This window comes from Chiloscyllium punctatum, chromosome 11, assembly GCF_047496795.1.
Source record: "Chiloscyllium punctatum isolate Juve2018m chromosome 11, sChiPun1.3, whole genome shotgun sequence".
In the NCBI taxonomy this organism is placed as follows: Eukaryota; Metazoa; Chordata; class Chondrichthyes; order Orectolobiformes; family Hemiscylliidae; genus Chiloscyllium; species Chiloscyllium punctatum.
The window spans coordinates 62,540,008-62,562,287 of NC_092749.1; the positions used below are offsets into that span (position 1 = coordinate 62,540,008).

The 22,280-nt window shown below is 40.4% G+C and overlaps 1 protein-coding gene across 3 annotated transcripts in view; it reads left to right on the plus strand.

Moving 5' to 3' along the window:
* Positions 1-22,280, plus strand: part of LOC140483036 (echinoderm microtubule-associated protein-like 6) — a 544,931-nt gene that overhangs the window by 386,113 nt on the left and 136,538 nt on the right. For all 3 annotated transcript variants that reach the window (XM_072580923.1, XM_072580924.1, XM_072580925.1), the window contains 2 exons: positions 1,812-1,938; positions 11,828-11,906. In XM_072580923.1, coding sequence (XP_072437024.1) covers positions 1,812-1,938; positions 11,828-11,906 — 206 coding nt within the window. The remainder of the gene's footprint in view (positions 1-1,811; positions 1,939-11,827; positions 11,907-22,280) is intronic.

The following is a 22,280-nucleotide window of genomic DNA, read 5'->3' on the forward strand; positions in this document are numbered from 1 at the left end:
AACATCCCTGGGCACTATGGGCAATTCAGCATGGCCAATCCACCTAACCTACATATCTTTGGACTGTGGGAGGAAACCGGAGCACTCAGACGATATCCACGCAGACACGGGAAAACATGCAAACTCCACACAGATAGTTGCCCAAGGCTGAATCAAACCCAGGTCCCTGGCACTATGACGCAGCGTGCTAACCCCTGAGCCACCATGCTGCCCACGTGAACAACATACAAAAGTTTTGGACAATTTTGGTGACCAGAGTGGTAAACTGACAGGGATTTGCGCGGGGGGCGTAAACTATTTAGAATCCATGTTAATAACTTTGAAAAAAGGGACAAGTATGTTGTAGCCACATAAAAAGCAAATGTGAGAGAAGTGCAAAAAAATAAAAGTTAAAAGATATACAGATCAATCTCTGGGTTGTTTTGAATAGTAGATTGTGGAATGTTCATAGTTGAGCAGTCTATTTTGAGATTGTTGGCTTTGTCCTAGTTCCCTTTGAATTAACTTGCTAAATGGCTTCCCCACTCAACGTGAGAAACCCCCTTACCTGTAATACAGTTGTGATAGTTCTTTAACTACAGAGGAAACTAGATTATCCAAATACCAATTATTCAAAAATTGGATTATCTGAAGGAGATCTTGGAGGTCCTGATAGAAACATTATATCAAAGACCTGTTTCCAGCAGTGATCGTGTCTTTTGTTTACAGTGATTAAACAGGCACCATCTCCAAATGACTTACTTCCTGCCCTCTCTCTCTCTCTCTCCACACTTTCCCTGGAGTTCTACAGAGGGGTGTACCCTAACCCCTCCCCGCTTCCATGTACTACTTGGATTCTAAATAGTTTCCATGTACTACTTTCACATCACATTATCACTCAAAGCCAGGCTAATATACATCTCAGCCCTGGCACACGCAAGCACCTTAGTTCACTAACACATACAGACCAGGGTGAGACTGGCATTTAACCCCGGTTCTTGTGTATTTTTGAAAGGGGATGAAAGGATAAACATGTCTCTCACTCACATTGTTGACCCTTTCCCATCATTTCCTCATTTTAAAAAAACTCATATACAATTAAATGTTCAATATCTTCATTCTTGTTCCATAATGGTTGTGACAGTGTATTGTAGGATTTTGGAATTCAATTCAATTGAATTGGATAACTTAAGTCAATCGCAAGTCTATCTATTATGCCTCTGGTTCTGACCAATTATAAGACCACTTCGAGTAGAAGTCTGAAGAGGTTTCACAAATTTAAGTTATCACAACAAGCACAAAAAAATTTTAAATAAAAGCAGTGGACTCAATCAATTCACAGTATAAAACCAGCTCTCAATTTCTAGTTGTCTTGGGTTATAGCTGTGCTCCCATTGACTAAATTTATCCTTCTGTCTTTTTCTTTTAATACACAGTACCACTTAGAACTAAGCCTTATGAACGCTTACTAGTCATTATGCCCCAGCCATGATTAGAATAATCTTGAATTCCAATTGTCTTGTTCGTGCATGAACCATTCATGATGAAACATGGATTGACTTGGTGGTGTATCCCCAATTCCTGATTAGTTTAACAGTAATAGTCATCTTAGTGGCATCTTTTCTTATTGTTTCTTGAGTCATTCTTTGACATTTCAATCACTTTAAAAGATCACCACTTATACGGAAACTTACCCTTTCTTATTTACCAGCTCCATAGCTCTTTACCAAGATAATACAGCACCAATGAGGCCAATTCTGTGTCTGAACATAAAACAGAAGAAGATTACTTTTCATTATTATTTTTCAACAATTGATTCTACATTTTTCTAGGCTATGACAGTGATGTTGCAAAAGAGAAGTCCATCGATTACACAACCAAGATCTATGCAGTTAGTATCAGGGAGATGTCAGGCACAAAGCCACATCTTCAACCAAAAGAAGTCTCAACAGAAGAAAGGTACATTATTGCTTTGAAAATCCACCTTATTGGCAATGTTGATTATATCTTGTAAAAGTTAATAATTGTTCTCATTTTTATTACACTTTGGTTTAGTTCTTTTGCATGTTCTTAATGGAAAATTTTATCAAAGTATACATCTATATTTTCCATAGAAAATTCACAGCACAAATTAAATAATACTTCTTAGGTATTCTAATAGTTTGAACACTCGTAGAATAAACATAACTGTCTTAAATCTTAACAACTTTACATTACTTGAGGTATATAAACAATGGTCTTTATTTTAGGACAGATTTCATGCATAAACAAAAACTTACTGAACATACTTAATATTTTGCATCTACAACAGTCTCAACAGTTTTTAAACTAAATTTTAGGATTTGCAGTGGATTTTTAATTCTTATTCAACATACAAGCCAATACATGTGGCAAAAAGAAACTAACATACCAACATGTCACTCCATCATTTAATGAAACTGAAGAACAGAATAGTTGTAGGAGAAAATATTTGTGAGGGCTATGATTGAAGAAGATTATTAAAGATAGAAGCCAAAGCATGGCAGCCTTTGACAAGTTTGTTAAAGAAAAGGACATGAGTTGTGAGGGAAATACTTGGTGCATTTTTCAGAAAAATGGCATTACTCAATTTCAACTCTGACCACTCAAATCAATATGGTATTTCATGAAATCCTATTATGAGAATTTGGCTATCTGTGCCAATTCACAATGCTTGCCAGAAGTTAACATTGTGCCTTACTTACAATGAAGTGCAGCAAAGCTTTTGACCATGACTGACAATGATTGATCTTGCATGTGCCAGTTCAATCCTGTTTGGTACTTATAAGTATTCTTTGATCAGATGTCACAACTCTGCACTACTTTCCTGCAGACCAAGACATTATGAAGGCAAATCCCCAATTCAACAACTGTAAAATTTCTTGATAGCATCCATTTGCATGCCTTAGAATTATAAGATGTAATATGTTTAATTTTTTTTTTAAAAAGCATTGCAAATATTTGTATGATTCTTGGGGTTTTTTTTTGGAAAATTTATGCTGGGATCCAGTTAGTAGTTATTGCTATTCAGTGATTTTGGCTGACAGTTGTTCTTATGTACACAACAGATAAGAGGTGTTGTGGTGCAATGTATAGTCTCCTTACTTCTGACTTAGAAGTTCTGAGTTTCAGTCCACTCCAAGACTTAATGGTCATGGAAAGTGCATTCGTAACATAGCCGAAAAACTTCACTACCAATGTGTGGACACTTCCACAATACCAGTGGCAGGTAGTTATGCAAAGTTTGTGCAAGTTTGTAGCTCAGGTTGAGGTTTAGGGTGTAGGTTTGCTCGCTGAGCTGTAGGTTTGATATCCAGACATTTCATTACCTGGCTAAGTAACATCATCAGTGGCGACCTCCAAGTGAAGCGAAGCTGTTGTCTCCTGCTTTCTATTTATATGTTTGTCCTGGATGGGGTTCCTGGGGTTTGTGGTGATGTCATTTCCTGTTCGTTTTCTGAGGGGTTGATAGATGGTATCTAGATCTATGCATTTGTTTATGGCGTTGTGGTTGGAGTGCCAGGCCTCTAGGAATTCTCTGGCATGTCTTTGCTTAGCCTGTCCCAGGATAGATGTGTTGCCCCAGTCGAAATGGTGGTTTTTTTCATCCGTGTGTAGGGCTACGAGGGAGAGAGGGTCATGTATTTTTGTGGCTAGCTGGTGTTCGTGTATCCTGGTAGCTAACTTTCTTCCTGTTTGTTCTATGTAGTGTTTGTGGCAGTCCTTGCATGGAATTTTGTAGGCGACGTTGGTTTTGTCCATGGGTTGTACTGGGTCTTCTAAGTTTGTTAGTCTTTGTTTGAGAGTGTTGGTGGGTTTGTGTGCTACTAGGAGTCCGAGGGGTCTTAGTAGACTGGCTGTCATTTCTGAAACTTTTTTGATGTATGGTAAGGTGGCTAGGGTTTCTGGCTGTGTTTGGTCTGCTTGTCGTGGTTTGTTCTTGAGGAATCTGCGCACAGTATTTTTTGAGTATCCGTTCTTCTTGAATACGTTGTATAGGTGGTTCTCCTCTGTTTTCCAAAGTTCGTCTGTGCTGCAGTGTGTGGTGGCTCGTTGGAATAGTGTTCTCATACAGCTTTGTTTGTGTGTGTTGGGATGGTTGCTGATGTAGTTAAGTATTTGGTCAGTGTTTGTCGGTTTTCTGTAGTTCTCCATTGTCCTTTCTTTCGACTGTGACGTCCAGGAATGCGAGTCTCAAGAACAAACCACGACAAGCAGACCAAACACAGCCAGAAATCCTAACCACCTTACCATACATCAAAAAAGTTTCGGAAATGACAGCCAGACTTCTAAGACCCCCTCGGAATCCTAGTAGCACACAAACCCACCAACACTCTCAATCAAAGACTAACAAACTTAAAAGACCCAGTACAACCCATAGACAAAACCAACGGCTTCTCCAAAATTCCATGCAAGGACTGCCACAAACACTACATAGGACAAACAGGAAGAAAGTTAGCCACCAGGATACACGAATACCAGCTAACCACAAAAAGACATGACCCTCTCTTCCCTTGTAGCTCTACACACGGATGAAAAAAAACCACCATTTCGACTGGGAAAACACATCTATCCTGGGACAGGCTAAGCAAAGACATGCCAGAGAATTCCTAGAGGCCTGGCACTCCAACCACAATGCCATAAACAAACGCATAGATCTAGATACCATCTATCAACCCCTCAGAAAACAAACAGGAAATGACATCACCACAAACCCCTGGAACCCCATCCAGGACAAACATAAATAGAAAGCAGGAGACAACAACTTCGCTTCACTTGGAGGTCGCCACTAATGATGTTACCTAGCCAGGTAATGAAATGTCTGGATATCAAACCTACAGCTCAGCGAGCAAACCTACACCCTAAAGCAGGTAGTTATAACAGAAGAATCTCCTGGTCATTCCTGCTTAATGTGGAGCGGTGATTCTCAAGTTATATCTCCTAGAAACAGTTTCATAATTTGTTTCAGGAAAAAGAACAGATACAAGAACATAAGCATAAGCTTTGTCTCCCTCGTAGACCACAAGGTGTGGAAAGGGAACAGAAGATCACATCTGCTCAATCCAGGCCTCTCAATATTTTGTGTTTCAATCAGATCTCTCCTTTTCCTTCTAAACTCCAGGTACTGAACCACACCCTGAAACTGCTTCTCATATGACAAACTTTTCATCCCTGGAATTATTCTCATAAACCTCTCTGTATCCTCTCCAACAACAGTACATCCTCCCTTAGATATAGATCCCAAAACTGCATGTAATACTCCACGTGCGATCTGCCTTATACATCCTCAGCAGTATCCTTCTGTTCAATATTACATTTGCCCTCCCAACTGTAAACTGAACCTGCATGTCAATCTTAAGAGAATCCTGAACTCGGCATCCCAAGTCCCTTTGTGCTTCAGATTTCTGAAGCCTTTCCCATTTAGAAAATAGGAGAAAGTGAGGACTGCAGATGCTGGAGAGTCAGAGTCGAAAAGCGTGGTGCTAGAAAAGCACAGCAGGTCAGGCAGCATCCAAGCAGCAGGAGAGTTGACACTTCAGGCATAAACCCTTCATCAGGAATGCTTCATCATGCCTGACCTGCTGTGCTTTTCCAGTACCACATGTTTTGGCCCATTTAAAAAATAGTCTATGCCTCTGTTCTTTCTACCAAAGTGTATAACCTCACATTTTCCCACATTGTATTCCATCTGCCACTTCCTTGTCCACTCTCCGAGCCTATCTAAGTCCTCTGCAGCATACCTGCTTCCTCAGCACTTCCTGCCCTCCACCTATCTTTATGTCATCTGCAAACCTAGCAACAATTCCCTCAGTTCCTTCGGCCAGTCATTAAAGTATAACATGAATAGTTCCATAGCCTTGTGGAACTCCACTAGTTACCAGCTGCCATCCAAAAAATATCTGTTTATCCTCTGCCTTCAATCAGTCAGTCAATCCTTTAACCATGCCAGTATCTTGCCCCTAACCTATGTGTTTTTATCTTGTTTAGCAGCCTCCTGTGTAGAACCTTGTCAAAGGCCTTCTGGAAATTCAAATAGATCGCATCCACTAACTTTCCTTTGTCTAATTTGCTTGTTCCAAGGACAAGCAGAGAAAATTTTGAACAATGCATATTAGTTGTGTAAAGAGAGCTTACGGAAGTTTTGATATTTGGTATAGAATTAAGAGCTTTACTCATGATTAATACAATATCTGGATATACTGAAATTAAAGTGTTCTTCAATGAAATAGATTTAAGTAGTCTTGAAATAAATTTGTAGTTGGTAATTAGGAAGTAATAATTCTTTGTTTCATTTTGCTGCTTAAATGAATTGACAGTTTTTTTAGTGAAAAATCTTTAAGGTCAGTTACTAAACAACTCTTTTGCTGTGACGTGATTAAAAATATACTGATTTGAATTTTTTTCCATTATTGCATTTGCAACATTTGAATTCTATTCAAAGAACATCCTTAAAATCAAATCTATCTTTTCTATTGCTCTAAAAGTTTTGTTTGATGTTTTGAATAGTATAGTAGTATGTGAAAACACTGTAGTCGTTAACTCCGTTACTGAATGCTTTGAATACGAAGTGTCGGTAAAATTAATAGATTTCTATGTTCAAGTATCTGTAGGCTGCTGCTTCTGCTGTAAACAAATCAGCATTTAAATTAGTCTGCTGACCATGTTTTGACAAATATTATTTCAACTAGTAAACTGCCTGACCACAACTCTCTGATATCTGTAATATAAAAATCCTGCACAGTAACAAAGTGATGGATTTATATCGAAGTAGATGATCAACATGAATTTGTTTCTCCTCAGGATTCAGTCTAAACCATACTTGATTCCAAGTAACAAAAATCCACCATTTCATTTCACACAAATCAAGAATTTCAAGTGTTACGTTACATCAGCGTAACACATTCAAGATAGTATCAATGTCATCAGACTGTCTTGTAACGTGGCAAAGCACACTGATTAAAATGTTGGTGTCCGACTCCTTGCTATAGATTTAATTATTACCAGCATTAGTTAACAGTAGGCTTAAGCTATCTTGCCTACTGAATAAGGTTATATAAATTTGAATAAAGTAAATAAAATGACACAAATGTCTTCCTCACCTGTTTAGCAAATTTTCTACCTGAAAACAGATCTCTTGATAGATTCAGTCACTGTGCAATTACTTTAAAAATTTGAACATCTGCTAAGAAACACTTAATATTGTATTATGTTTTAACTTGCTTTCCTTTGGAGGCAGGGAATTGTCAAGTAAGTATTATGTGTATATTTAATTATAAATATAATTTTATAATTCTATATTTTATATTAATGTAAAAACATTGTCACTATGTATTATAATGTGCATCCTGGTTTTGATATTTTGACAATAAAATATCTTTGAGTTTTCTTAAAATAGTGTATTATATTGTTATCATTAAAGGGATTGAAAATACTTCAAAAGATATTTGAACTTTCATTGAGAGCTGAAAAAATACACAAGGTTTCATACTCTAAAACTTTGTAAAACAACTGACTGAAAGTGCTATTGATTGCATACTATCTTATTTTGTGTAGGCAACTTTTATTTTAAACTACAGAAAAGAACATTCCTCTAGACTTACTACATATTGCACCATGGAATGACAATTCTCATAACTTGTTCCCAGCATCCAAAGGATTTCTGCATCCCCACTTTGGCAAGCAAGAGCATAGAGTGACTATCTCTAAGTGCTTTCCACAGATTTTGGAGAGTTTCTAAAACCTTTCACCCAGTACCACTCTCTCACTAACAGCACTATGGATGCATATAAGCCCCAAAGATTGCAGACACTCAAGAAAGCAGCTTAACACTCAGCTTCTCAAGTGCAATTTGGGATGGGCAATAAAAGCTGGCCTAACCAGTGATGACCATATCCTGAAAATAAATGGGAAAAACATATTAAAGCCCATTCATATCATTCTTCTCAAGCTAGCATGAATCTCCTGGAATCCTGTGATGGCTGCAGAATGTGTATCTCTCTCCCACATCAGACTATGGTGCCTTGAAAAGGCAAATAGCCTTTTCCCTCTGATAGACCTTCTACTGTCTATCTGAAACACTCATTTATTTCTAGGAACATCTGTAACCTGATCTCAAAATTGAGTTCTACTGCTGTCTTCCTCCTCGCAACATGAAACAAACTACCCTTTCATCCAGGGAGAGTAGTTGATGTTTGGCTATTCTTGACATTAATTGTATTTGAGCTTAGAAATAAATAGACAGTTTTCAAAAATGCAACGTTAGGAGACAATCAACCTATTCATTGAGAACGGAGATTGCTGAGAAAATATGTTCAGTTCCCTCATCTAAATTATTAGTAGACATTGTGAATAACTAGGGTCCATGCTGTACATCACTGGGTGTCACTTGGAAAATGGTCCATTTATTCCTCCTGTTTGTTTCCTTTCTGCCAGCCAGTTCTCAATCCATTATAGCCAACCCCATGAATTTTAATTTTGCACGCTCATCTCTTATTGGGACCTTAGTGAAAGCATTCTGAAAGTCCAATAAAGCACGTTTACTGGTTCCCCTTTATCTACTCAACTAGTTAGATCCTCAAACTTCCAGTAAATTTGCAAAGCATGATTTTCCTTTCATAAATCCATGCTGACTCTGCCCAATCCTGTCACTGTTTTCCAAATGCCGAGAGAAAGTAAAAATGAAGTGCAAAATGATACTGACAGTGCACTGGTGCTGACTGCTTTAGCTATGGTAGTTTATGGAGGCCTGCCTTCATGCCTTGCTCTATACTTGCAGAATTGTGCTCACTCAAATTAAGCATTACCAATTGTCTCTCCATAATGGAGAGATGGCTGGATGATGTTTTGTGAACTGTAGCTAATTATTTAGAGTCAGATATAGTCCATTGCAAAATTTCTCCAGATTAATACTTCCCTATAATTCATCCAGTCTTCAACCACTTGGTTACAGCCCAGTAACTTGCTATTACTTTCTAATTTATCAATATTTAGAGATTAATCTATGAATATTATGTTTGGTAATTATCCAGAAAAACCTGTATGAAAGTTCTTGTAAGGTATACAAACATTCTTTCATAGTTTGAAAGGTAAAAAATTACAACATATCTGTTTACTTAATGTAGGTAAGGTAAAATTAAATTATGTATGGTAAAATTAAGTTGAGAAATACTGCGTAGTTCTTCATCTTTCAGAATATGAAAATATTTTTGGATATAGAGTCATAGAGATGCACAGCACAGAACAAGAATTTTCATACAGGATTTTTTTGGATAGGTTACCTAGGGAATAGTTACTTTGACTAAATATACGAATTACACCAGCAGCTGCCAGTTACTTTCTTCTATGATTCTATTATTTAATAATTTAGTATTATTCACCTTTTCATTTCAGAAATTGCAAGTGCAGTAAGTATTATTGAGTACTGATTATTGAGGGTTAAATGAACCCAGTGCTCATAGGAAGCATTGACATAGCTTTGTCTTTGTTTCCTCCTTATTTTATAGGAGCTTAGTGCAGAATTTTCCCAGTGATATCAGGGTATGGGTTTTCTGAATTTGTAGACTGGTACACTCTGATTTTTGGTTTTATTTGCTGGCATGATTGAGAAGCATGGTTTGTGCCATACAGGAATGTTGGTTGAAACTGATGAAAATGCTTGTGCATGTGTTCAGTTATTTTACATAATTTTCCTAATTATACTAATTCTTTTCACTTAAATTTATTTGCTGCTGTCAAGGGGATCCAGGTACATCACCAGTCTTATTTCCTAAATTTTCAGTAGTTTGTATCCTGAATGTGTTGTGTAAGAAATAACTCGATATACTTTCATTGTTCACGTTACTCCATAAGTAAATATGAAAATTTGGATTGCATAAAAACAGAATGATTAGCCACTGTTTCATTTATAGGCCAATATTATTGATTACAAGAAGCTTTAAAATAATCTGTATTGACTGGGCCAAACAAGGTTAAGCAAGGAACTAAGAGGAGAGGTGCTTAGGGTTAAGATTACACATTAAAGATAGGTGTTCGGGGTACTTTGCTGGCTTAGGGCCAACAAAGCTTGGTGGGCTGAATTGACACTCTGTGTTCATAGGGGGAGTTAAGTAATGGGAAACATGTGGAGAGTAGGTGGTTGGGAATTAAAATCAAGAGCAGTAGTAGCCCATGTTTTCTTTCTTGGGCTTCACTAATGGGGAACATAGCTATGTGGCAATGTGGTGGACTTATTACCATTAAAGTTTTACAAAAGCAAAATATTGCGAATGCTGGAAATCTGAAATTAAATGTAATTTACTTTAAACTGGAACTACTCAGTCCAGATAGCATCTGTGAAACAAGAAACAGAGATATCTGTTATTTGCCAATAAACTTGAGGGGAAATGGCAGGTCTGATAGCAAGCAGAAGACTTGGAAGTCTGAATTTCCCCACATATGGCTTTTAGCTGGGTCAGGTTCCTGCCTGGAAGTTAGCCGAACTGACAAATATGGTTTCCAATCAGGCTGATTGGTCTAAATGCCCAGTCTCACATTTTTAGGTACAGGCAAGCATTCCTGCTCCTCATGCACTGCATGCTATGAAGGACCAGCCTTTTCCTCATGGCTGACCTGGCCACAAGTACTGAATCAGCTAGGTTTCCTGAGGCTCAGGAAGCCCATATAACAATGTTATAGCACAAAAGTAGATTAAATTTAGGTTGTCCAGCCTTACTAACTCTTCCGACATGTTAACCCTCTGTAGAATAGTTTTACTGTCTGTTCTTAACCATGTGAACCCCAGAAGTTGATGGATCCAATGCAGCTTTCTTAAATACTCAATTGGTTACCCATTTCATCACCATCTGAACTTAATCTCACCTCCTCCTCCCCCCCCCGTTAAGATTTCTCTGTACATTTTAATAGAAAAAGCTAGTTTAAGTAAATGCAAAGGCATGGAAGGAACAAAAGGAAAAGTCTGACATAAGATGGAAAACAGGAGTTATAAAATGACATTAAGAGACAATGTAAGATAAAGGGAAGTAGTCATGGCACAAATAAAGAAATAAAATTGGATCTCAAAGGTGGTGTAAATGACAACAGCAGAAAGGCAGCCACTATCAAAAACCTTGTAGCTTTGGTTAATTTGGGTTGGCATCTTGTTTGAATGATTGTTTTGGTTACTTATATAACATTTGTTTCACAGCAACTACACATATTTAAGTAGCAGGTCTTCAATAAAAGGATGTGCACTGTGTCTTCTTATTGGGATAATATTATTTCCACCTTCAAACTTAAATGAATTTTGCATATTTATAGCCCTGCAGAGACTGAGGTTAGAGTATTTTGGAAGAAGTAAATGACATGAAACTAAACTCAAAGTGCAAAAACAAAGCAGATTCTGAAACTAAATGGTGAAGTTGTACAGCACCTGAGAACTTGCTAATAAGTGAGGTGTTTGGAAGCAGAGTGCCCAAATGACACTTTAAGCCACATTTACCAAAGTAGTGGCCAGGTTTGGTGCAGGTTATGTGCAATCTACAGGTGGTGCAAAGAGATGCATGATAAACTAAAAGAATACACCAAAGAAAAACATCCCAATGATACAGTTGTTATGGACAAGACCAGATTTCCTCTATGGAGACAACCTAGACTGTAACTTTTATACTTTTGAAAAAGATAAGTGTAAGTCTCTCTGTTCCAGATATGATTTGAGTGGTGGACCACTAAGCTTTAATTAAAACACTTTTTAATCGAGAGTTTTTTCCAAATCTCGATCTCTAGTTAGTAATAAACCACGCAATGAATTTATCAGGCAGTTGCACAATTACATTTTCTGTCAATTTATTTGCAGACCACCAGTCAGCAGAGCCACTCCTCAACCAGAGAAACTACAAAAGAACAATCTTAACAAGAAGAAAAAACTGGTGGAGGTAACCAAATCCTGAGCTCTTTTAAGCATTTTCAGTGATATTAATTATCTTTTATCATCAGCTGATCAGACATCAAACATCATTGCATCAGTTTTGGAAACTTGAAATTCACATGTAGTGGAGTCATTTAATGATCAAGCAAAACACAGTCAAAAATGTCACGTGAAGCTTATCATCCAAAATTTTAGAAAATACTTGACAGGATTTTAACCAGTTTTGAAACTATTCCGTTTTGAATGCTCAAGTATCTTGAGCAAGGTGACTCATCTAAGTATTCATTTTGAGCATTACGTTTTAAAATTGATAACAACTGAATTTCAGGCATAAAGGAGTGCTATTGATTTCAGAATTGAAGAGCTCAATCACATGAGATCTTTCCCCAGTTCGCACATTTTTGATGGGGAAACTGAGTGAAAGGATATTTCTCACTAATTTAGAAAAGTTTATTTTACACAACTTGATCTGATGCACATGATGTCCTTTAGAAATATAAAAAACAAAAGAACTGTGGATACTGGAAATTGGAAACAAAAGCAGAAATGCTGGAAAGGTTCAGCATATCTGACAGCATCTGTGGGGAGAAATCAGAGTTAATGTTTCGGGTTCAGTAACCTTTCCCAGTTAATGTTCCTGGGAATTCTCTTTCAGTAGCTCACTGGCTGAATGGCTGGTTTGTAATGTGTAATAATGCCAGTAGCATGGGTTCAATTCTCAAAGTGGCTGAGGTTACCATGAAAGATTGTCCTTCTCAACCTCTCCCCTTGCAAGAGGTGTGGTGACCCTCAAGTTAAACCACCACCAGTCATCTCTCTCTCTCTCTCTCAAGTGAGAGAACAACCCTATGGTCTGGGAGGATATGGTGATTTTACCTTCCTAATTTATACGGAAGTTTAATTTAAATGTTTCACTAAACTTCTAACACATCTGTTAGTCAGAGTTATAGAACATAGAACATAGAAAAATACAGCGCAGTACAGGCCCTTCGGCCCTCGATGTTGCGCCGACCGAAGCCTACCTAACCTACACTAGCCCAATAACCTCCATATGCTTGTCCAATGCCCGCTTAAATGACCATAAAGAGGGAGAGTCCACCACTGCTACTGGCAGGGCATTCCATGAACTCACAACCCGCTGAGTAAAATATCTACCCCTAACATCTGTCCTATACCTACCACCCCTTAATTTAAAGCTGTGTCCCCTAGGAACAGCTGACTTCATTAGCGGAAAAAGGTTCTCACTGTCAACCCTATCTAAACCCCTAATCATCTTGTACACCTCTATTAAATCTCCCCTAAACCTTCTTTTCTCCAATGAGAAAAGCCCCAAGTGCCTCAGCCTTTCCTCATACGTTCTTCCTACCATGCCAGGCAACATCCTGGTAAACCTCCTCTGCACTCGTTCCAATGCCTCCACATCCTTCCTATAATATGGTGACCAAAACTGCACACAATACTCCAGATGAGGCTGCACCAGAGTCTTATACAACTGCAACATGACCTCAGGACTCCGGAACTCAACTCCTCTACCAATAAAGCCCAGTACACCATATGCCTTCTTCACAGCACTATTTACCTGGGTGGCAACTTTCAAAGATCTGTATACATGGACACCAAGATCCCTCTGCTCATCCACACTACCAAGTACTGGATTAGTGGTGCTGGAAGAGCACAGCAGTTCAGGCAGCATCCAATGAGCAGCGAAATCGACGTTTCGGGCAAAAGCCCTTCATCAAAGGGCTTTTGCCCGAAACATCGATTTCGCTGCTCGTTGGATGCTGCCTGAACTGCTGTGCTCTTCCAGCACCACTAATCCAGTATTTGCTTTCCAGCATCTGCAGTCATTGTTTTTACCTCACACTACCAAGTAGTCTACCATTAGCCCAGTAATCCATCTTCTTGTTACTCCTACCAAAGTGAATGACTTCACACTTAGCTACATTGAATTCCACTTGCCACCTTTCTGCCCAGCTCTGCAACTTATCTATATCCCGCTGTAACCTGCCACATCCTTCTTCGCTGTCCACAACTCCACCGACTTTCGTGTCATCCGCAAACTTGCTCACCCAGCCTTCAAGCCCCTCCTCCAGGTCATTTATAAAAATGACAAACAGCAATGGTCCCAAAACAGATCCTTGTGGAACACCGCTAGTAACTGCACTCCAAGATGAACCTATACCATCAACTACTACCCTCTGTCTCCTTCCAGCCAGCCAATTCCTAATCCAAACCTCTAATGCACCCTCAATGCCATACCTCCGTAATTTTTGCATTAGCCTGCCATGGGGTACCTTATCGAACGCCTTGCTAAAATCCATATACACCACATCTACTGCTTTACCCTCATCCACTTCCTTGGTCACCTTCTCAAAGAACTCAATAAGGTTTGTGAGGCACGACCTGCCCTTCACAAAACCATGCTGACTATCCTTGATCACATTTTTCCTATCCAGATGTTCGTAAATCCTTTCCCTTACAATTCTCTCTAAGACTTTGCCCACAACAGAAGTGAGACTCACTGGCCTACAGTTACTCGGGCTATCCCTGCTCCCCTTCTTGAACAAGGCTACCACATTCGCTATCCTCCAGTCTTCTGGCACTATTCCCGTAGACAACGACGACATAAAAATCAAGGCCAATGGCTCCGCTATCTCCTCCCTAGCTTCCCAGAAGATCCTAGGATGAATGCCATCAGGCCCAGGGGACTTATCTATTATCATCCTTTCCAGTATTCCCCAGACCTCTTCCCTACGTACCTCAAGGCCATCCATTCTAATCACTTGTGACTCAATATTCACATCAGCAACAGTGTCCTGTTCCTGAGTGAATACTGACGAAAAGTATTGATTTAGTGTCTCACCAATCTCCACCACCTCCACGCACAACTTCCCACTACTATCCTTGACTGGACCGATACCTACCCTAGTCATCCTTTTATTCCTGACATACCTATAGAAAGCCTTTGGGTTTTCCCGAATCCTACCAACTAAGGACTTTTCATGTCCCCTTCTCGCTGCTCTTAGCTCTCTCTTTAGATCCTTCCTGGCTACCTTATAACTCTCAATCACCCCAACTGAACCTTCACGCCTCATCTTTACATAGGCCGCCCTCTTCCCTTTCACAAGGGATTCCAATTCCTTATTAAACCACGGCTCCCTCACAAGACCCTTTACTCCCTGCCTGACTGGTACATGCTTATCAAGGACACCCATTAGCTGTTCCTTGAACAATCTCCACATATCATTTGTGTTCTTCCCTTGAAGCCTATTTTTCCAATCCACGCATCCTAAGTCATGCCTCACTGCATCATAATTTCCCTGCCCCCAGCTATAACTGTTGCCCTGCAGTGCACACTTATCCCTCTCCATGACTAGAGTAAAAGTCACCGAGTTGTGGTCACTGCCCCTGAAGTGCTCACCTACCTCCAAGTCTAACACCTGGCCTGGTTCATTACCTAGAACCAAATCCAGAATAGCCTCACCTCTTGTTGGCCTGTCTACATATTGTGTCAGGAAACCCTCCTGCACACATTGGACAAACGTCTACAGTATAGGAAAAGGCCCTTCAGACTATCGAGTCTGCACAGATCCAAAACAAGCACCTAGCTATTATAATTTCTCTGTATTCATGCGTGGATAACATACTATCATTTGACCATCTTTATAAAATGGACACCCAGGATTTCTAGGGGCTGATTTGCATTTGGAAGATAATTGCCGTAAGGAAATTGTTTGCAGAATTTTCTTGCCACTTCTCTTTTTGGCCCCAGATTTTGTTCCTAGATTGGGTGCCCAGAATCAGGAGAAATTGTGGCTTAGCAAACCTGATCATTAAAAATGGCCACATGCATTTCCCATTTTTAGCTGGGCCAAGCATTTTGGATTGGGAGTCAGGCCACTTGGCAGACTGGCAATTCGCAAGACAGGCTGAGTGGAAAGCCAGCCTGGAGGCTCAGGTAATGGATTAAGAGTTTAAAAATAAAGATTCAAATATCATCTGGTGGAAAGGGGACCTGATTAAAGCATGTAAGTTTATGATTGGTGTGGATGGGTGGGTAGGGAAGAAAAGCACAGCAGGTCAGGCAACATCCGAGGAGCAGGAAAATCGACATTTTGAGCAAAAGCCCTTCATCAGGAATAGAGGCAGGAAGCCTCCAGGGTGGAGAGATATCCCTGGAGGCTTCCTATCTCTATTCCTGATGAAGGGCTTTTGCCCAAAACGTCGATTTTCCTGCTCCTTGGATGCTGCCTGACCTGCTGTGCTTTTCCAGCACCATTCTGATCTAAACTCTGGTTTCCAGTATCTGCAGTCCTCACTTTTTCCCGGATAGGGAGCAGATCTGGAATGCACTGCCCAGGAGTTCAGTGTGTGGCAGGAAATGTCACAATCTTTAAAAGGTACATGAATGAGCACTTAAAATGTCATTACATTCAAGGCTATGGGCCAAATTCTGAAGAGTGGAATTGGTGTACATAGTTCAGTGCAGACTCAGTAGGCTGAAGGCCTCTTGTGCGCTTATCACCCTACAATTCTATCTTTCCTGCTCTCACCAATCATTCCCCATGCCACATTCATGCCAACCCATATCAACCTGCATGGTCCTTCATAACCCCATGCCAACCAGTGCCCTGTACCTGCCCCCACAACCCATGCCAGCATATACTATATACACCGGGCGGCATGGTGGCACAGTGGTTAGCACTGCTGCCTCACAGCGCCTGAGACCCGGGTTCAATTCCTGCCTCAGGCGACTGACTGTGTGGAGTTTGCACGTTCTCCCCGTGTCTGCGTGGGTTTCCTCCGGGTGCTCCGGTTTCCTCCCACAGTCCAAAGATGTGCAGGCCAGGTGAATTGGCAATGCTAAATTGCCCATAGTGTTAGGTAAGGGGTAAATGTAGATGTAGGGGTATGGGTGGGTTACGCTTCGGCGGGACGGTGTGGACTTGTTGGGCCGAAGGGCCTGTTTCCACATTGTAAGTAATCTAATCTAATCTAATCTATACTGTTGTATCAACTCCCAATGGCCCCCTTATGGCTCATACATACAGTCATCCCCATGGCTGTTGATAGCCCGTATGCCAACTCAATGCAAACTCATATCTCTCACCTTTGTGGCTTCCTGCTCCATGTCAACTCACATTATGCAGCTTGAATGTAACTCAGGAGGTATCCTGACAGAAAAGAATGTTATAAATCTATTGATGATGTAATTATTGAAAGGAATACTCATTCATAATTTGAGAAATCAGTCTAGAGTATATATTGGATGATGATTTTTTATGAACAGGTACCTTCAAATTACTAATTTTACCTTACTAATTTATAAGAAAATTTAATTTAAATGTTTCACTAAACTTCTAACACATCTGTTAGTCAGAGTTATAAACGTCTACAGTATAGGAAAAGGCCCTTCAGACTATCGAGTCTGCACAGATCCAAAACAAGCACCTAACTATTTTTAGGAAGTTCTTTGAAACTCTTGGCAGTCTAAAAGGATTTTGTTTCATTTATTCACTCATGGCACATGAGCATTGCTGGTTGCCAGCATTTATTGTCTATTCTTACTTTCCCTTCAGAACGTGGCGAGTTGCCTTCTTGAATCTCCACAGTCCACGCACTGTAGGTTGATCCAGGATACTGAGTGGCTTGGTGGAGAACTTTCAAGTGGTGGTGTTCCCATGTATCTGCTACCCTTACCTTAGATGGAAGTGGTAAGGGGTTTGGAAGGAGCTGTTTAAAAGATCTTTGACGAATTTCTGCATGGATCTTTATAAATAGTACACCCTGCTGTTACCGAGCATCAGTGATGGAAGAAGTGAGTGCTTGTGGATGGGATGTGGTCAAATTTCTTGAGTGTTGTTTGAGCTGACCCCATCCAGGTAAGTTTGGAGTATTTCAACACACTCCTGACTTGTACCTTGTAGCTGCTGGACAAGATTTGGAGAGACAGGAGGTGAGTTACCAAACAAGCTAGTACGGCTGCACTTGGAATAGTGTGTACAGTTCTGGTCACCATATTTCAGGAAGGATGTGGAAGCATTGGAAAAAGGTACAGAGGAGGAGATTTACCAGGATGATGCCTGGTCTGGAGGGAAGGTCTTGTGGGGAAAGGCTGAGAAACTTAGCCTCATTTTTTCCAATGAGAACAGACCTAAGAGAGGATTTGATAGAGACATACAAGATGATCAAAGGATTACATAGGGTTGACAGTGAAAGTCTTTTTCCTAGGATGATGATGTCAGCTTGTACAAGGGGGAATAACTACAAAATTGAGAGGTGATAGATTTAAGACAGATGTCAGAAGTAGGTTCTTTACTCAGAGAGGTAAGGGCGTGGAATGCCCTACCTGCCAATGTAGTTAACTCAGCCACATTAGGGAAAGTTAAACAATCCTTGGATAAGCACATGGATGATGATTGGATAGTGTAGGGAATGAGCTGAGAATAGTTCTCAGTTCGGCGCAATATCGAGGACTGAAGAGCCTGTTCTTCGCTGTATTGTTCTATGTACAATATTCCTAGCCTGTGACTTGCTCTTGTAGCCACTGTGTTTATGTAGTGATTCCAGTAAATTTCTGGTTAATGGTAGCCCCCAGGATGTTGTTTGTGGGGCACTCAGGGGAAGTTGTTAGATTGTCTCTTATTTGAGATAGCCGTTGACTGGCCTTTGTATGGCGCAAATGTTACTTGTCATTTGTCAGCCCAAGCCTTGATATCATCCAGATCTTGTTGCATTCGAACATGGATTGTTTCAGTATCTGAGGATTTGGAAATGGTGTAGAGCATTGTGCAATTATTGATGAACATCCAAACTTTTGATCTTATGATGGTCATTGATGAAGCAGCTAAAGATTGTTGGGCTGAGGACACTACCATGAGGAACTATTGCAGAGATATCCTGGAGCTGAGATAACTGACCAACAACCACAACCATCTTCTCAAGTGCCAGGTACAACTCCAACCAGTGGAGAGTTTGCCCCTGATGCCCATTGATTCCAGTTTTGCTAGGGCTCTTTGATGCCACACTTGGTCAAATGCAGCCCTGATGACAAGGGCTGTCACTCTCACCTTACCTCTGGAATTCAGCTCTTTTGCCTATATTGGAACCAAGGCCGTAATGAGGTCAAGAGCTGACGGAACCCCAAACTCAACGTCACTGAGCGGGTTATTGCTGAATAGGTGTTGCTTGATTGTACTGTTGATGACACCTTCCATCACTGCTGATGATCGAGAGTAGACTGACGGGGCAGTAATTGTCCAGGTTGAATTTGACCTTGCTTTTGTACAGGATACACATTTTCATATTGTTGAGTAGATGGCAATGTTGTAACTACACTGGAACGGCTTGGCCAGGGGAGTGGTAAATTCTGAAAGACAAGTTTTCAGTACTATTGTCAGAATAGTGTCAGGACCCATTGCCTTTGGAGCCTGCAACCATTCTCGTCTAAAAAATGCCTGATCTCATCCGATCTCAGAAGCTAAGCAGACTCAGGCCTCATTAGGACTTGGATGGGAGACCGCCTGGAATAGGAGGTGCATTAGGTTTAAAAGGAGGCCGCATGGTGGCTCAGTGGTTAGCACTGCTGCTTCACAGCGCCAGGTTCAATTCCACCTTCGGCTGACTGAGTGTGTGAAATTTGAACATTCTCCCCACGTCTGCATGGGTTTCCTCCAGGTGCTCCAGTTTGCTCCCACAATCACAAAGATGTGCATGTTAGGTTGATCCGCCATAAGAAATGTAGAGTTACAGGGATAGGGTAGGGAGGTAGGTCTGGGTGGGATGCTCTTCAGAGGATCAGTGTGGACTTGATGTGCTGAATAGCCTGCTTCACACGATTGGGTATAGAACAGAATAGATTAGAATCCCTGTGTTCCAACCATTTTTTGATATCACGTGAAAAGAACCGAATTGGCTGAATACTGGTATCGGTCATGCGGTGGACAACTGGAGGAGGTCAAGATGGATCATCCAATTGATACTTCTGGCTGAAGATAACTGTGAATGCTTTAGCCTCATCTTTTGCACAGATGTGTTAGGCTCTTCCATCATTGAGTATGATGATGTTTGTGGAGCCTTCTCCTCTAATTAGTTGCTTAATTTTACACCATCATTCAGGACTGGATCTGTCAGGACTGCAGAGCTTAGATCTGACCTGTTGGTTGCGGAATTGCTTAGCTCTGTCTCTCACTTGCTGCTTCTGCCATTTGGCATACAAGTAGTCGTGTATGGTAGCTTCAGCAGGTTGACACCTCATTTTTATGTACTCCAGACCATTGTCAACACCTTTACAGAGGCATATGAACATCCACAAGATGAAGGTCCTCCACCAACCTGACCCGGCATAGTGGAGTGAACCCCTGATCATTAAGGTCCACTGGGAGGTCTTAGAGAATGTTGACCACTTCCAACATCTCAGGACTATTGTGTTGGCCAAAGCACCTATGATGGAGAGATCGAGGACCACCACCTGTGCTAGCTCAGCCTTCAGCCACCAAGGGAAAGCATGTTTGAGGACAACGACATTAGATCCAACACCAAGATCATGGTTTACAAAGCTCTGGTGGTTCCCACCTATAGGTATGGCTCTGAGACATGGACTGTCTACAGCAGATACCTCAAGGTGCTGGAGCAGTATCACCAATGCTGGCCTGTGCAAGATTCTGTGAATCCGCAGTAAAAGAAAGACATACCAACACCAGCATCCTTGTCTAGGCCAACATCCCCAGCATTGAGACACTGACCACTCTTAATCAGTTGCAAAGGGTGGGGCACATCTTCCACATGCCAGTCAAGAGACTCACCAGGCAGGTGCTCTATTACCAGCTTCGAAACAGCAGACAAGCCCCAGGTAGACAGAGGAAGCACTTCAGTGCTACTCTCAAGGCCTCACTGGTGAAGTGTAACATTACCATAGACACCTGGGAATCACTAGCCCAAGACCATACAAAGTGGAGGAGGAGTATCCGTGAAGGCATCGAGCACCACAAGACTTGTCCTCAGGAATAAGCGGAAACCAGAAGAGAAAAGCATAAGGGGCACACTGCGTCACCAAGGCCCCATCTGCTCCTTCCGGTGATGACCTGCTCGAAGTCTAAGTCTATCAGAGCCTGCAGAAACCACATGGGTCTGTACAGCCACCTACAGACTCTTCCTGAGAGTGGAAGTAAATCATCTTCATCTGTGAAGTGATGATAATGAATGATGTCATTTTTAGGTGTGCCTGATGCTGCTCCTAGCTGGCCCTCCTGCACTATCCATTGAACCGAGGTCGATACCCCTGATTTGATGATAAGGGAGTTGTGCCAGGCCATGAGGTTCCAAATTGTGATGGAGTACAATTCTACTGCCGTTGATGGACAACAAAGCCTCGTGGATGGCCAGTCTTGACTTGCTAGATATGTTTGAAGTCTGTCACATTTAGTACAGTGATGGTGCCACACAATACATTGTGTTAGTTACTTCAGTTATAACAATCACTTTTGCACATTTAAAATGGCATCCCATGATCTTGCCATACATTATTGACTTTCAGCCAATCTTTTCTAAAGTGGAGGGTACTTATGCATCCTCTTCTCTTGGACCCACTGTTCCACATGGTGGCCAAATCATCTAGTTCAGTTCCCTATTTAAACAAAGTTCAAAGGCAAGGGCTCACAAATCTTCAAGAGAAAATTATTAATCATTTAATTCTATCTACACTCTCATTTCATTGAATATATTCCACTTAACTACACCCACCATGAGTCCTTTCCATTTCATACCATCTTACTTTTTTTCCTTTCACTATTCGTTTTCTCAAAGTGCGCCTTCTATTAATTACTATTATAACTGATACAGAAGCTCTGGAGAAACTTTACTGTCCTATTTAAAGAAAAGCATGTCTTCATAATAGCTTTAAAACAGGAAAACAAACATTATTACTATGTGGGGTCTAGCATTATCAAGCTTTGCTTGTTTGTTCTTTCTCATAGAGAGAGTACGTACAATTTTCTCAAATGTAACTTGCTAAATTATATTTGACTTATTCTTTTAAAATTATTCCAAATTTAAAATTAACACCAGAGAATCAAGAATACCTCTTATGTACAGCTGCAGAAGTGTTGGTGGGCTAACAATTAATTGACTAATAATTAAAATCTATTCGCAATCTTTTTACTATTTTTGTTGATATAAATTGAAACCACTGAGGCTTTCCATTAGCTCTAATTTTAACTTAAATTTTAAATATTGAAATTTATTTACCTGTTAAAATTAATTTGAATTTCCTATTGCATGCTTGAATTAGCAATTTATATCAAGTCATTTTATCAGACCCAATTTCAGTAACAATTATATCTAGGCTTTGTAATTTTAACAGTGTTCTTATATTGAAGATTCA